An 18,055-nucleotide genomic window follows, 5' to 3' on the forward strand; every position below is an offset into this window, starting at 1 on the left:
TTACTGATTCACAGCCAACCTCATTTACCGTACTCGGAGACGACTTGATGAACATATCCCAATATGCATTTTAATTATGTACCTCAGTGTAATTTTGATTAATGCCATTTGCTGCCAAATCATTTACTTGGGTCACTAATGCTAAATACAAAATTTCAGATTTGCTATCCAAGGGTTAGATATAAGAAAATCCATCTTTATGTGCAAGTTTTGGGATTTGGCTGGGCCATAGAGAAGATTTCTATACACAATATAGCCTAAATCCAATCCTGGATCTATGTTAGAAGTATAAATTAATTTTACAATGTAATTGTTTCAGTGCTACTTCATATTAATAGTGCTGCTGCAATGAAATAAAATCACCCATGCCCTTCAAGAAATTCACCCACAAATAATTGAGGCTTCATTCTTTAAATGAAGTGCCGTTTTCTTGCCAACATTCTTTTAGACATGTACAATTGCAATCTTTTGATAATTATTACAATGTCACTGAAATAAGGAGACTATTTGGAAGCATATACATTTTACAATCCAGTATGTTAGTATTCTAGCACCCTACACCTGTCACAACCCATGCAATTCCTCTATAGTACCTGGGGTGTCACTGTCTGCTCTGGTGCTTCTAGCATACTTAGCTGATACAACAAACTGCTGAAATACACCAGTTTGTGTGCTAGAAGCACCAAAGCAAAGCACCCCAGGCAGGATATAGGAGCTACACAGGTTTTAACAGGTGCAGGGTGCTAGAATATATTGCAATATATTTAAAAACAATTATTTTTGTATACTTTTTTGTCAATATTTAAACAAAACACTTTGCAAAATTAGAACATACACTACCTGCCACCATTGGTTAGATACATTCTCCAGAATAATATAGCTAAACATACTCTGAATCTACTACCTTAAACAGGTTTTTGCTATATAAAATTTAGATACACCTGATTATATGGTGGACTGACAGGCAAATCTAGCTTGACTAAATTACTAGTTAACAGCTTATCTCATTGTTGACAACTACTCCTACACCCTTGTTCTAAAAGTATTATGTGTCGTGCAAAAAAACACTAAGGGGAAATTTATCACAGCTTGGAGAGAGATAAAGTACCAACCAGTCAGCTCCTAACTGTCAGGTTTCAAATACAAAAAAGTGGATGGAGATAAAGTAACAACCAATCGGCTCCTAACTGTCACTTTACAGGCTGTGTTTGCCAAATGACAGTTAGGAGCTGATTGGCTGGTACTTTTTCTCTGTCCACTTTATCTCTCTTAATACATAAACCCCATAGTCTGTAAAATGACAGTGTCTGATTGGTTGGTACTTTATCAATCTCCACTTTATTTCTCTCCAAGCTTTGATAAAGTTCCAGTGACATTCTGCTGTTGGGTAGATGAATGAATACGTACTTTTTCTGGAATTCTCATAGAACATTAATCTTACAACACATGACCAAACTACTGGATATGATAATAAAATTGTATTACCCTCTTTACAAAAAGGGGAAACTACTTCTACCGATATATATGACCTGACCAGTGGACGTTATCACAGGGCCTGATTCAGCAAGGAAAGCATGGATGCAGATGCACGCAATCGGTCGATGGTTTTGCTCTGCGCATGCGTATGCATCGCAGTGCGCGAACCGGCCAGTGCGTTGGAGTATGCATATGCAGGGAGTCCCAAGGACAAGTGATTGACAGGTGGTCGGGCAAACGCAGGTGTGCCTGTGCGTTTGGACGGCGTTTCAGGGGCGTGCATAATTAAGCCCTAGGGTCTAGTTGCACACAGGAGGCTCGTTATGTCTGCGGGAGGGTCAGGTCAACCACTATTGTGCGTATGGGTCTGATGGTTCTCGATGTTACCGAAGTCTCCACTGTCTTGCCAGGTATAGAGGACGCAAGTAAAGGGAAGTGGGTGGTATTATGTAGTGCTGGGCGTCTACTTATTCTGCTGTGACTGCCGTGCATATGCATTCATTAGCATATTCTCACAGCTGCCAGGTGGTGCGTCTGCATCCGTGTGTTCTTTGCTGAATCAGGCCCACAATTCTATTATACTCTGTACAGACACAGAACACTACAACTACACAGCATGATATGTCCATAATACAATCATTTCTAAACTATGTACATTTAAAACAATACACCTACCCAGCATGACACAATCAGCTTGCACAACCAAAAAAACAATAGTATTTTGCTCTTAGCAGACATAGGACACTACACCTACCTAAGATGACCTTTACATCTATAAGGGTCCTGCTGTATTTCTATTAGTAGTCATCTTGCTCATATATTAGGTTATACAAAACATAAGGGATAAAAACCGATAGTAAGAACTGCATCTAGCAACCAAAGCAAAGGAAGTGGTGCTGGGAATACTGGGCAATACTAAATAGCAGAGGCATTTTCATGAACAAAACATCCAAACCTGGTACTAAAAGTCAAGGACATTTAGATTAAGCAAATATGAAAAAAGATAAAACTATCATGTTGCATTTCTACATAATCTTCTATGCATCTGAAAAAAAAACAACTAGTTACCATTGCAGAGACTTCCATCAAAATAATGTCCTAGGCCACAGTTGCTGATGCACTGTCCTTTCAGCAAGGCCAACGGAGGTGAACAGGAGGTGCACTGGTTGGCCAGTGGTCCGGAACATGATGCACACTCTTTGTGACAAGCTGGGGAAACAAAGAATACAAGAACAGATGCTTCATAACTGAAAGAAACATTTCGGGGTACTTTTTTTTTTTTTTTTTTTTCAAAACCGATTATCCCCAAAGATCAACCTAAGGGAAGCTGCAAATATGTTATGTTAAGATTTGTCTTGTATTAGAACATGCTGTGAAATGCTTGCCAGTAAAATGTGCATGCTGATAACAGATCAGGTCACAGGAGGGCGGTAACAATGTCACATTCTGCAGTTGGAAATACTCCTGATGATAACACTATGGAATAAAGTCAACTGAAAAGTTTTTGAGTGTTGGATTCATCTTTGAACCAAAGTAATCAGCGGGAGGTTGGGATGACTGACTGGGCACAGCTAGAACATTGTGAAGAATGAGAATCTGTACATCAGTCTAAAATAGCATTGCAGAATGTTTTTTGTTAGGCACAATAAAAGTGTAGTTGCTTTAAAAATTTTTATATATATATATATATATATATATATATATATATAAAAATAATAATAATAATCAATGAGGGCTCTACCATTTGAGAACTGACAGTTATTCCTTCCGGACCAGCTGGTGTCTGGAGTTCTGTATCAGGATAGCTACCACTAGCACAATAGCATTAGCATGACCAACAAAATGTAAGCAATAGGACTGTCAGGATGTGGCCTGGGATCGGCTACTACTCACCTCCCCACCGGCGTCCTTGGGCTTAGGTGTTCAGTCGCTGGGAGTGGAGGTGAGTGGTGTCTGAATATTTTCCCCGGGGTCTGCTAGGGCTTTTGTGCATGCGTCCTGGTTTCCGGGGTGCCAGGCATGGGTGCAGCCATGTTGGTCCATATCACCTGACTAGTCTCTCCCAATGGTAGTCCTGTGGTCACTCAACTGATCCTCTGATCCAGTGAACAGCTACCATTGGGTATTTTAGTCTGACTCCAGCAGCAGGAAACTGTTGTTCAACTTCGCTGTTCCAGTGACTGTTTCTCACCAGTGTGGCTCTGTGCTATTTCCTTCAGAGTGTTGCTTCAGCCTACTCACAGTGCTCCACTATTTCCTGCATTAGCTTCCATGCTAATTTTCCGTCTGAGACTTGAGCTCTCTCTCAGTTTTCCAGTCTTTAATGTTACTTTTCCTGTGTATTTTGCAGTGTGCTTCTCAGCCTCTATTGCAGTTTCTCTGGGGTACTGAGGTGTCATGTTTCCTGCTAATTACAGGCTTTCATCTGGACCTCTACCAAATCCTAGTACATGCCTGTGTCCACATTTCTCTGAGTTCCCCTGTGCAAATCTACACCAGGATCTCTACATTCTCAAGTTCATTTCCAGTGTTCAAGTATTTAGTTAATCACCAGTGTTCAAGTTTTCCATTCATCACCAGTGTTCAAGCATTCTCAAGTTCATCACCAGTGTTCAAGTATTCCATTCATCACCAGTGTTCAAGTATTCAGTTCATCACCAGTGTTCAAGTATTTAGTTCATCACCAGTGTTCCAGTATTCAGTTCCTTTCCAATATTCAAGTATTTAGTTCATCTCCAGTGCTCATGTACTCAGTTAATTCCCTGTATTCAGTTAATCTCTTGTGTACTAGTTACAGTGTCATCCTCGTTTCCTCATCTCTCCCAGGTACCTAGTCAGAGGGCCATGACCTGCTCACTTGGTGCGGCAAAACCCACATCCCAATTAGAGGGGTCACTGGTGAAGACCACCAAGTGGGTTAGACTCCGTGCCTCTGGCTAGGTCTCGCCAACACCTGGGTTTGACCTTTATTGGGGAAACTAGGACTGTCACTTCCCTAGTCATCTGAACCCCCCGGCTCACCGTCCTCCACAGAGGAACTCTTGCACTGCATCATGACAAGGACATTATTACACATTAAACTATGAAAACCTCAAGGTTTGAAGATCATCTGCCTTGGATCAGAAAATGTGTGCAGTATTAATGCTGGTAAGTGCTTGGACTGATAAATAACTACACACTGGGTAGGTTGGATTACACATTTGTTTAGGTTTGAAATGAATGATGTTTGACAGCGTGAGACATTAATTATAGCTGGTACCATACCAACTACAAATTAAAGAGCTGGGGAAAGATGATCATACAAATAATAAATGTGATGATACAGTCTGACAGAACATTTAATACATCAACTGTTTTTTTTTACATGGGTTCTACAGAACTGACATGCCTGTATTTCCAAGATGAATATACAGCCAATAGGCAAGGTACAAGGTTTCCAGATGCCCTAGGCAAGATTTGTCCAACCAACCCTGCTCCTTCAAATTCATAATATGCCATGCACTATTCTCTCCAGTTTATATGTCACATAGCAGTGTCCCAAAGTCATAATATACCATATAGAATATGCTACACAGCAGAGCACCAAAATCATAATGTACCTCATAACACTGCTGCAAAATCATAATATGCCACACAGCTGTGCCACAAATTCATTTATATGCCACTAAGCCATGAGTTATGCCATTCATTTTTATTTTTGTGGACTCAGCGGCGCCCTCCAGTGGCCGGCACCCTTAGGCGGCTGCCTAAAGCAGCCCAATGGTAGTACCGGCCCTGCCAATAGGCCCTGAGTGTCCTGGATGCTTGCAAGACATTCTTATTCACGGTGTGGGCATAATTCATTTCAAAATTAAAATACTTTTGAAAACGACTCATGACAAGTACTGTTATGTGGGTTATGTTATGTTAGTGGAGCAGATGTATTAAGCTCTGGAAGTGATAATGTGCAGAGTGAAAAACGACCAACGAATCAGCTCCCAACTGTCATTTTTCAAACACAGCCTGTAACATGACAGTTAGGAGGTGATTGGTTGGTCGTTTATCACTCTGCACTTTATCACTTCCCAGAGCTTCATACATCTGCCCCAGTGATGTCCTTTCCTGTTCATCTTTATTATCTGTTATATTAACCAGGCCTATTGGATCACAAGTTTTCTTACGTATCCATCTTATTTCCTTGTTGGTATTGGTCTATTAAAATGGTCAACTCCATAGATCAGCTAATAATTTTACCAGATAAGAATGGGTAAAATATTGCCAGAATGTGGATGCACTCTCTAATTGCGTTTAATATGGAGCATCCAGACTGCATTGTGTACGACAAAGCACAAGTTTTGCAGGAGAAGAAAATGAAGTTCCTCAGAGATTCTAATCATGTAACGTACACCGTTCTGCTAGCTGTGCCCTGCTGCTTATATTGTAACAAATTACTGGTATTAGCTGATGTTTATTGCCTGCTATTTATAATCATATCTCCACCAGTTTGATTTCCTGTCACCACTCCTCAAAAAAGTAAAATTTAATTGAAACTGACGACAACTCAAATGCTTAGAAAATCTTTAATTTAGTAAGATAAACATTATCACTGCACAATATTAATATAAACGCCTATATTGCGATCGCTATGCGTCGCAGCACAACATAAGGACGCCCACTTTACCTTACACACATCCGTAATGCTTAGCATTACTGTAAAAGTATCGAGTACAATCACAGCCTCATGCACACTGGCACAAGGTCTGACCTTACTCAGGAATTGCTAACCTCATCGTACACAGTGCGTACTCAAGCTGCGTATTGCACGCCCCTGCAACGGCGTTCAAATGCACAGGCGTGCATTTCGCCGACCACCCCCCTGTCACCACCCTCAAACGGTACTTCCTGTCAATCACTCTGCGATGGGTCTGCGTATTCACTGCGATCGCGGTTCCGATCGCAGTGGCTGGTTCGCGCATGTACACTGCGATGTATGCGCAGAACATAACAATCGGCTGATTGCGGGCATCAGTTGCGATCCTTGCTGAATCAGGCCCTCTGCCTATAGTATCCCTGAGCTTATTTTACACAGAGTGTTTATCCATTTTGTTCCCTGTTACCTGTGGATTTGATTAGACATAGAAAACAAGAAACCATTTAGGGGAAACAAAGTATAGACAAGAGCATATTAATGAGTCCATTTATACTGTAGAATGAGTGCCACAAAAGCACAATGCAATGTTTCCATTACAATGTGTCAAGTGTTGGTGCGTGCAGCGCTGAGAATAATTGCATGCGTCTTCGCAGAACTATACAGTTGGGTACTATTTTTCTTAATAACAATAATAACATTTAAAAAAAAATAGAAAACAGCTTGTACTTTAATTCATACATGGATTGAACATGATGATAATAGAAACATAAAATGCCCAGGCAAAGCATTGAACGATCTAGGATGGAAAAATAAATGACCCTGGTTCTATGCTGAGTAAGTCCCTTTGCTGCACTAAAGTAAGCAAAAAGCTTAATAAACAGATGCAAAAAGTAGCAGATCATATGCATATCACTGCATTTACACAGCTAAAAATCTGTCTGGATCAACATTTAGATTTATACATATTTTTCATCCAAATTTCATTAAAAACCCAGCTATCTTGACAATATCCTATTTGTTGTATAAATGCATCATTCAACTTTAAAGGGTAATCCATTTTTAGGGGCTCAATGTGCAACAGAAACCCCAAAGTATAAACCAAACTCTATGTTTAACTGTTTAATAAATAAAATCATTAGTACTATTAATCACCCCCCAGCACATCTACAAACAGATATCATCACAAATGTAATCTGAGTAATGTGTGCATCTTTTCTCACTACCTACACAGTGTAATGTTACTGTGGTGGGGGCAGATAGAGAACTAGATGTACCCCTATCTACTAAAGATCAATAATCTGTAGGAAAGGGCAATGGTACATACACCCTGATAAAAAGTGTATCTAGCAACATTATTAAGTGTATCATAGTTTTATTTGAAAATAATTAAGGAAACAAGAAAAAAATGTGACTTCTTTCTCTTAAACTGGATACACACTAAACGAGTGGCCAGCATTTTGGGCGGCCGGTACACATTAGACGATCCGATAACTGACCGCCTGATAGGTCTGCTCCAGCCACATCCCACTGCATGGGCTCGTCAGCCGCATCATCAGGTTGGGTTGTATGTAGGGCCGACCTGACGATGCCGCTGACGACACCACGGGAGCGTGCACAGCCTAACCAATGGTCATATTCAATTAGCGGCGAAAACTGATGTTTTTTTTCATGAAAATAGGCAACATTTTCACAAAAAAAAAGGCGAAACGCAATTGGCGAAAAAAAAACTGGAGATAAGTTTTCTCCCTCCCAGACCAGGCAAAAACATATGCAAAATCCTTATTTTTGGCTAAAAAAGTGGTGATTTCTTTCAGAACCCTATGGACACCCCCCAATTATAAATTAGCCCAAAAAAAATTGTAAGTTGCGCACTTTGTCGAAAAACGACCGCGCAATTTTGGGTAAAAAATAAAAATAGTTGAAAATGATAGGAAGCAATTTTTTCCCCAGGAAATTACTGTTCCACGTAAATAGGGGGTACGTTAAAATGGGTGCAAGTATATTTTCGTGTCGTACAAACGCAATTTTAAAAACCGTAAAAAACCGCCTGCTGCGACCGCGTGCGATGTTTAAAATACTTCACACATTCATACCGTACCCTGAAAAATCAGACCCAATACATTAAAACCATTTTCAACTTTTTTTTTTACCCAAAATTTGTGCGGTCGTTTTTCGCCAAAGTGTGCAACTTGCGAAATAATTTTTTTGGGCTAAATTATCATTGGGGGGGACGGGGTGTCCAAAGAGTTCTGACAGCAATTCTCACAGTTTTAGCCAAAAATAGGGATTTTGCATTTTTTTTCGCCAGGTCTGGGATGGAGAAATTTATATCCAGTTTTTTTTCGCCAAATGCGTTTTCGCCTGTTTTTTGATGAAAATATCGCCATTTTTTGGCAAAAAACGGCCGTTTTTGCAGCTAATTGAATACGGCCCATAGTGGGTACACACTGCATGATTTGAACGGTTTGTCATTACGATACGTCAGAATCGGGCAAATTGTTGAAAAAAATCATGAGTTATATCACACAAGCAATTACTTTTCCAGCTATGGACAGACCGCTTATGTAAAACATTCCAAGTGCTTTATGTGCTGCTGAGAAAGTGCCTGAATTTTAGCAGTCTGCCATAATAAAATGTACACCTGTTACCAGAGCCGTAGCTAGACTTTTTGGTGCCCTGTGCCAGAAAGAGCATTGGCGCCCCCTCATTTTTCAAAGGGACATAATGCACCCAAAAAAGGGGAATGTACTCATTGGGAAGGGCCAGGGAAGAGATAGGAGAGGCCAGGAGATGCTGGGGATGAAATAAGAGGAAGCTACAAGTGAGAATGATAATAAACAGAAATTTAACAGGCCCAAACAGTGCCCCCTGCCCTGTGGTGCCCTGTGCGATGGCACTGGCCGCACTACCCTAGCTACGGCCATGCCTGTTACCATAAGCTCTTTCTAACTTTCAAGTGTGGCTCCTGCACTGTATGTTGTGTGACAGTTCATGTACATTGTAATCTATGCGGAGCTTTTGCAGCGTTTACAATCTGCCTGTAATAATCACCCCTGTGACACCACCCTTATGTATTATGTAGTAACCATATAAGGTGTCCCTACACTATCATTTATACATTTCCTTAGTCTATGCTCACCATCATTTTGACATCTTTTTTAATAATAGCTGAAACTAACAAAAAAATTTGTTTTTACTGGTTAAACTCATTTTTTTCATTGAATATCTCATTGATAAAGGACTAAGTGTTTCTTACCCATGCACAATCCATCAGAGTCAGCATAATAGCTCGCTGGGCACTGCAGGGCACATTTGCCACGGTGAAGCATTCTACCTTGGGTACAACTTAAACATCTACTGTTGTCGGAAGAACAAGTCAGACATGATGGATCACAGTCTTAAAGAAAAAGAGGAGAACACATTAAAGCCAAACAATATAAAATACCAGACGACCAGTTCTTTCAAACATGGTTGATCAGATTCATACATAATATATGGCTGTGGTCTGTTGGTTTCCAAATGTGAATCTTTCGCTTGGATCTCTCAATGTACTTGGCACCAAGAAATAGTGAGGCAGATGGCCATTCAGAGGAAAAGGCAGAGTGGGCCAGGTAACTATAAAATGGAGTCATCACTGTTTTGAGCCATTTATTTTCTATGGTTTCAAACAGAAAAAAATACCTTTCACTGTGCAAAGAAATTTCACATTTTCATCTTGTTTAATCAAAAAATATTCAGTTAATTAAATCTGGTAACGAAGAAGGAGGATACTGCCATATGACAATGATAGCTATGTTGTAATCTATATGTATTATCAGCCTGTCATAAACAGCAGTCTGGAATAAAGAAAATATTCTGGGATAAATTACTATAGTCTATAAACCAACAAAATAATGATTCACAAACTACTGTGAGGACATCTTACATCACATAATTTACATTACATAGAGTTTAGTTCCACAAAATGACTGATGATATTGCTGACTGCTAAATTTAAGAAAAAATATATGATTGGCTCGGCCGTAGTGTGCCATTCTCGCCTTACATAGAGGTGTGCAGGAAAAGCAGCGACATTGAGACTACTGCAATTGGTGGATATGTGCGCAGAAATTAGTAAATGCTTAAGAGGGGAGTTGAAATTCCTCTACTTAGAGCTCTGCACGCAGAGTGGACCAATGTGTGATCATAAGCCACGTCTAAGTCATACTTGCCAACTCTCCCTGATTGTCAGGGAGACTCCCTGAAATAGTAGCAATCTCCCTGTCTCCCTGAAGAGTCTAGCAATTTCCCTGACTGCACCGTACCACCCTTTATGAAGCTGTTATATAAAGAAAAAATGGGATCATTAGTATCATTTCCTGCATTGGTTATAAGGCACAATGATCCCTATGGCTACATGCATATTCTGAAAAGTATCAGTGTGTTTTCATCAACATGTAGATCTTACTAACTGCTTTGGGGCTCATTTACATTTGGATGTAAAACAATTTTATGACAGGTCCCTCAGATGTAGCAGTACACGTCCACTTTACCACCGCGGCCATAGGTGCTGCTTTCACAATCTCCCTGAACTTATTTTTCAAAAGTAGGCAAGTATGGTCCAAGTGCAGAGTTCTGCTCTGTTCTGCACATTGCTCAGAGGGGAATAATCGGCACTCAACAGGATGTCACACACTGCATATATGAAGGTAGGGAGATTGCTAAATGTAGCAATGACGATAGGAAGCTGTGATTAAAGAAGATTACATGGATAATCATATAAGGTGGTTATAATTAAAGGGAATGACAGGATGAATTGTATAGATGGGGTAATAATAAAAAGGGGTAATGATAGACGAGGGGATGACCATAGGGGATAATGATGGAAGGTGTTGATAATAAAAGGAGGCACCGACTAAAAGAGAAAGGGAATGGTGCTGACAGATGCATAAGATTGAAACAGGAGATAAAGAGCTTAATTGGTGAGAGAAAATGGATGATGGTGGCGATGATGGTGATGATGATGATAAATTATGAAATGAGACTAATGCTTTCAGTTTCATTGCTTAATGCTCCGTTACCACCTTAAGAGGTGAACATTTTCATTCTCCACTTTCAAATGGCTATGGAAGAGGGGCGTCAGCCTGAGGATCAGCCTAGAGCCGCAATATCCAGGTTTATGGCTTCTCTTTGGTTTTCTCACTGACATCTCCCCCCATTAGTGTCACACAGCCCCTGATTTCAGCTGGGCATAAAAGTCATGGTTCTCTTACTGGGTACACATGTTGAGATTAAAAGGTCAAACTACCAAATGTAATAAAAAAAAAAAACTTTAGGCATTTATATTTCATGAACATTTATTGATATTTATTATGTATATACTGTATATATATGTATTACAAAAATAGGGTCATCTATGGATGCAATAAAAAAACCATTTTTCTTTTGTTATTTTTCACTTTGCATTAAACATATGGGGGTACATGTACTAAACCTTGGAGAGAGTGAAAGTGGATGGAGATGAAGTACCAACCAATCAGCTCCTACCTGAACTAATAAGCTCCTACTAAAAATATTCAAACACAGCCTGTAAAATGACAGTTAGGAGCTAATTGGTTGGTACTTTATCTCCGTCCACTTTACCTCACTCTATGGCTTAGTACATAGCCCCCTCAGAGTTTAAACTTAAAGACTAGCTACTGTGTTTACCTCTATATTTGCATATCATTTGTATTCCGTTATCCATAACCTTTCCTCACTTTTAAATAAAGCTAAATGCGTTACTTAAACAAATTCAATTAGTAAAAGTTAAGACTAATGAAAGCAAAGCTCCACTTTCTTGCTATGAGTTGCTGCACATTTGTACAAAGTCACCCCCAGAGCCAGAGTATAGGACATTTTAAGATTTTTAATTATTCTCATAATTGTGGTGTCTGCAGTATCACGTGACAAAATCCTACTGCAATACTTTCCTATGGATATATCTGCTGCCTCTGTAAACTTGGGAGAGTTTATCCTGTCAGCTCTACCCATAGAGCAGTAAATGAAGTAGTTCCATGAGGCATTATTGTTCTGGCAATACGGTTCATTCACTCGGTTGATGGACTATAGCACAGCTTTAAGCAATCATCCAGCACACGCTGTCTCCTTTACTGCAGACAAGTGGCTGTGTCAGTTCTCCGGATCTTTTCAGTTTTATACTGTGCTGCTTACTGAGCCAAATAATGGTCATAAAGAGGAGAAAATGTTCCAGCTTCCTAATCACTCTTTGCTAGCTATCTTGCTTGCTCTGTTTTATAAGGATATAGACACACACTAAAATAAGTCACATTTTCAACAAAAATATTTTAAATAAATTAAAAGTAATATTACATTCTATTCGATTTTTCTGTCATTATTTCTGTTAGCTAAACATTATTATGCAAAAAAAAATCAGCTTCCAACTGTCATTTTTCTCACAGCCTGTGAGATGTCAGTTGGGAGCTGATTGGCTGGCACCTTATCACTTTCTGATCACTTTTCACTCTGTCTCCTAACACTGCTTAGTAAATAGACCCCTAAGTGGAGAAGTTGGCCAAAGCATTCCATCACCTGGTAATGGTCATTTATCTAGCACAGCGGTTCTCAAACTCGGTCCTCAGGACCCCAAAAAGTTCACATTTTGCAGGTCACCTGGCAGGTGCACAGGTGTAATCATTACTCACTGACACATTTTGAAAGATCCACAGGTGGAGCTAATTATTTCACTTGCGATTCTGTGAGACCTGGGAAACATGTACTGTTTGGGGTCCTGAGGACCGAATTTGAGAACCTGTGACCTAGCACAGTCTTTGAGAGGACAGTTAGAAGGCGATTGGTTGCTTTGGGCAACTACTCCACTTTTTCTCCCCTTTAATGTATTTTGTACCTCAAAGACCAGAGCCTTTTAGTTGATTAATGAATGCTATAGCTGTACACCTCAATGGCATCACCGGGCAGTGGTGGCTGGGCCGGGAGGCAGGGTGCCATGTGCCCCCCGGGCCGCAGCGTCATGCGGGCCGCGGGCAGTCTGTGTCACTGTGACACAGACTGCACCGCGTGTGTAGTGCTGACTGGACGGAGTTCGTTCAGCGCTACACAAGTGACAAACACACAGCCGCCGGCACCGGCAGCTGTGTGTTTGTTTTGATCAGCAGCCAATGAGAGTCTGTCAGACTCTCATTAGCTGCTGCTGCGCCCACTGCAGGAGCCGCTCCATCTTCCGGCTCCCGCAGTGGGTAATGGGAGAGGCGTCATGATGTCATGACATCTATCCCATAATGCAGAGCGGCCAGGCCCGGGAATGACAGACTGAGGAGCAGATGGCGAGAGCGGGGATTGAGGTAAGTGTTTTTTTTTTTTATTACGTGTGTCTACTGGGGGAGGGGCGGGCACTACAAGGGGGAGACCACTACTGGGGGCACTACAAGGGGGGGGCTACTACTACTACTGGGGGCACTACAAGGGGGGAACCACTACTGGAGGCACTGCAAGGGAGGGACTACTACTACTAGGGGAAATACAAGGGGGGGACTACTACTACTGGGGGCAATACAAGGGGGGGACTACTACTACTGGGGGCACTACTACTACTGGGGGCACTACAAGGGGGGAACCACTACTGGAGGCACTGCAAGGTGGGGACTACTACTACTGGGGGCAATACAAGGGGGGGACTACTACTACTGGGGACACTACACAGGGGGAACCACTACTGGGGGCACTAGAAGAGGGAGGGACTACTACTGGGGGCACTGCAAGAGGGAGACCACTACTGGGGGCACTACAAGGGGGAGATCACTACTGGGGATTATTACTGGGGGCACTTCAAGGGGGGGGACTACTACTACAAGGGGGGACAACTACTGGGGGCACTACAAGGGGGAGACTACTACTACTAGGGGCACTACAAGGGGGGACTACTACTACTAGGGGCACTACAAGGGGAGGGGACAACTACTAGGGGCACTGAATAGGGGGAGGGGACTACTACTAGGGGCACTACATAGGGGGGAGGGGACTACCACTGGGGGCACTGCATCGAGGGCCCACTGCTGGGGGCTCTATAAAAAGGGCAATACTGGGGGTACTGCATAGGGGGGAGACTACAACTGGGGCCACTATTTTCGGGGCACTGCATAAGGGTTACCACTATTGGGGGCACTGCATGGGGGATGGGCTGCTACTGGGGGCACTATATAAGGGGCACTGCATAGGGGTACCACTACTGGAGGCACTATATAAGGGGCTTACTACTGGGGGCACAAGGCGCACTGCACAGGGTGGATCACTACTGGGGGCACTACTGGAGGCCTGCATAAGGGGGTCCTCTCCTGGGGCACAGGGAGGCACTGCATATGGGCACCACGACGGGGCTGCCCCTAATCTTTATTTTTACTTTAATCCCATATGGACCCGCCTCCTCCCTGGAACACTTGAGGGGAACGGGTGGGTGGGGTGACGTAGCACGCACGTTCTTCGGGCACCCTGGCTACATGCTACTCCTCTGCCAGGGCCGCCTGCATGCATTTGCCCCCCAGGCTAAAAGTTGCCAGCCAGCCCGTCACCGGGTGACATCAAATGAGGGGGTGACACCGACTGCTCTGCTATTTTGGTGTCACTCCCTCAGATGGTGTCAGCGAGCGTGGAACAGCGATTATGTGCACATTCATTACACCCCCCCACCTGTGTCTAGAAAGGCAGGGAGCGTCCCAGCAGCTGCTAAAGGGCTATGCAAGCCCCCGGCATGACGACAATGCGGAGTGTGACACATGGTCATGCCCCCGAAACGGGAACAACCCTTTTGGCGGGACCGTGCGCAACGGGTCTGGAGGTGCCTCACTGGGTGTCACCACAATTCTTGAGGCCTCTGCTCCCCTTCACAAACAATACAATTAAAAATGGCTAGACTTTAAACCAGGACCCTGTACCACAACCAAGGCCAATGAACTGGCAGAAGAGGTCTTTGCTCTGCTCTTTAGAGAAAAAAATCTGAGGCCTTAGGGGAGAGCAGGGTCTCTGCGGAGTCTGACCCAGTAGTGCTGGGCCCCCTCACCTCCAGGCCCAGTAAAGGCGGCATCTCCTGGAGTTAAGTTGTTGTCAGTAATAAAAGATACCAACAGAAAATTTTATAGTTTTATTAAATCTGGTGTTGGAGTCATGCAGCCCTTTTTTGATATGAAACAAGCAACTAAATATAGATTAAAATAATATACATTTTAAAAATAAGTCATAAGCACAATGACCCAGGGCAAGCACCAGGTTTAGCAACTCCTCTGCCTGGAGCCCTGATGTTATGCAGTCGCCTGAGGCCAGATATGAACTCCCAAGCAGGGAGGGCGGTTCCACTGGGGCGCGAGCTCCAGGCGCCTTACTTACCAGAGGGTGCCCTGAAGTCGGACTCCGGGGCAGCTGTCAAGTAGCTGACAGCCTGTGCCTCGTCCGCAGCAGCAACAGCAGCTCCTGTCCTCCTGCTCTAGTGAGAAACTCCTGGTCACTAGAGGAGCTTGTGCTGAGCCCTGATTGGTGGAGCTCAGCACATCTGATCCCAGCAGAGGGCGGGGCTACAGCAGCATGTCGAGGAAGAAGCTGCAGGGTCCACATTAAAGGTAAGAGAGAGGTTATACCCCTGTAGTTATGTCTATCACCCTCCCTGCCTGTATGTACTGTATGTGTGACCCTTCCTGCCTGTATGCACTGTATGTGTGACCCCTCCTGCCTGTATGTATGTGTGTGTGTATGTGTGACCCTCCCTGCCTGTATGTGTATGTGTGACCCTTCCTGCCTTTATGTACTGTGGGCCTGATTCAGACCCGCTCGCAAGTGCACAGCGCTTGCAAGCGGATCGATGGTCCCCAACTGCGCATGTGCCGCCTCTGGCGTGCCCATGCACGAGACCCATACTGCGACAGTTGCTCCGTCGCAACGGGTCTCGCTACAAGACGGGGCGGCTGTCGATGTTGATTGACAGCTCGCCCCCTTTTGTAAGCGTGGAGGGAGGGTGTTTGCGAGCGCCTCTGCCTCAGGCCCTGTATGTGTGACCCTTCCTGCCTATATGTATGTGTGTGTGTGTATGTGTGACCCTTCCTCCCTGTATGTGTGACCCTTCCTGCCTGTATGAACTGTATGTGTGACCCTTCCTGCCTTTATGTACTGTATGTGTGTATGTATGAGTGACCCTTCCTGCCTTTATGTACTGTATGTGTGTATGTATGTGTGACCCTTCCTGCCTGTATGTGTGTATGACCCTTCCTGCCTGTATGTACTGTATGTGTGACCCTTCCTGTATGTGTGTGTGTATATGTATGTATGTGACCCTGCCTGTATGTATGTGATCCTACCTGCATGTGTATGTATGTATGTAACCCTGCCTGTATGTGTGTGTGTATGTATGAATGTGTGACCCTGCCTGCATATGTATGTGTGTGACCCTGCCTGTATGTGTGTGTCTATGTATTAATGAATGTGTGACCCAGCCTGCATGTGTATGTATGTATGAATGTGACCCTGCCTGCATGTGTATGTATGTATGTCTGTGTGTATGTGACACCATTCCTGTATATGTTTGTATGTATGTGTGACCCTGTATATATGTATGACCCTGCCATGTATGTATGCGGCGGTTATATTATATAGCGCACACTTTTTTTGGGGGGGGGGGGAAGGGGGTGTGGTAGCACACTCGTGCTCCGAGAACCCTGGCCACATGCTACAAGACATGCTCCCAAGACATGGCTGAGCTATTCTGAGATGGAAAGTGTTACCATCAGATGAGATATTGCAACTCTACATATGTGGGGATCACAACACTGCCCACGTATGTAGCACAGCAATATATTACACACTTATTCTTTCACTTTCAAAGACAGAGGGAATAAATACAAAATGTTTTCTGTGAGGAAAATACTCAAACAAGCACTTTAGTACAGTAAGTGCTTCATCTGTTGGAAGCACTGTGGCAATAGAGAGTGTAATGTACATATGTGATAAAATAACACCCATATTTTATAGGAATAGCAGCACCTGCCAGGCGCATAAATACATTACTTTTTTTTTTTTTAAGGTTTGCGGCCAGAGAGGAATAGAATTTAAAACTTAATGGAACAATTCCTGTACCATCGGCTGCTTTACCCTGACACACTTGACTGCAGGTTTAGACAATATACAATGTTGTGGGAAATGTGCCTTTTTATGCCACACATTTTTAATCCTATATATACTGGAGAAACTGTGATGCAAGGCTCATACAGCAGTTCCTTAAAGGGATTTCTTAAAATGTATTCTAATTTAATGTAAGCACTGAATGTGACAGGTTTCGGAAGCCCACAGTCCTTAGTAGGGGAACGCAGGGGCTATATGCATTTAGACCCACCCAAAGTGGCTGACTGCAGTAAGATGGTCACCACTTCACCACCAGGGGGCCATTAGCCCCATTTGAGAGTGATTTAGCAGTGAATTTTGCAACAGGGGTGGAGAGTTCTTGGCAGGAAACAGAACGTCAAAGGCTATGTAAGAGGTTGGATTAGCACCAAATGGCATTCCTGCAGTAGCGGAGAGGAAGTGGAGCCAGGAGGCTGACTGTGCAGTTGAAGTGAAGCCTGTTTGGCGTGTGGCTGCAGGAGAACAACCGCTGAGGGGCTGGACCACAGGGTATTACATCCTTGTGGCGGCTGGAGACCGTGCTGTACTAAGGAGCAGAACATGTTTTGGAAGTGCAGAGAGCCATGTGGAGCTGACACTGACCCCTTGGAAGAGCCAAGCCAGTACTTACAGAGCTGGGCATTTTCCATCTAGTCCCTGGGCCAAGAGGGATTCTCCAGATCAAGGTGAACGTCGCAGTGGTCGTCTTTAAGCAAGAAAGGGGTGACTACTGTATAGCGCAAGTTCTTTACAAATAAGTGACTTTATTACAGTATATTTTCATATCTCTGCTGAGAGTCATCACTATGAGTT

General features: G+C 43.2%; 1 protein-coding gene across 2 annotated transcripts in view; it reads right to left on the reverse strand.

Moving 5' to 3' along the window:
• Positions 1 to 18,055, reverse strand: part of FRAS1 (Fraser extracellular matrix complex subunit 1) — a 539,698-nt gene that overhangs the window by 220,792 nt on the left and 300,851 nt on the right. For both annotated transcript variants that reach the window (XM_088481448.1, XM_088481449.1), the window contains exons 16-17: positions 9,363 to 9,503; positions 2,545 to 2,685 (exon numbers count right to left, since the gene is read on the reverse strand). In XM_088481448.1, the coding sequence (XP_088337574.1) occupies positions 2,545 to 2,685; positions 9,363 to 9,503 (282 nt within the window). The remainder of the gene's footprint in view (positions 1 to 2,544; positions 2,686 to 9,362; positions 9,504 to 18,055) is intronic.

This window comes from Taudactylus pleione, unplaced genomic scaffold (genome assembly GCF_031769625.1).
Source record: "Taudactylus pleione unplaced genomic scaffold, aTauple2 ptg000273l, whole genome shotgun sequence".
Classification (NCBI taxonomy): Eukaryota; Metazoa; Chordata; class Amphibia; order Anura; family Myobatrachidae; genus Taudactylus; species Taudactylus pleione.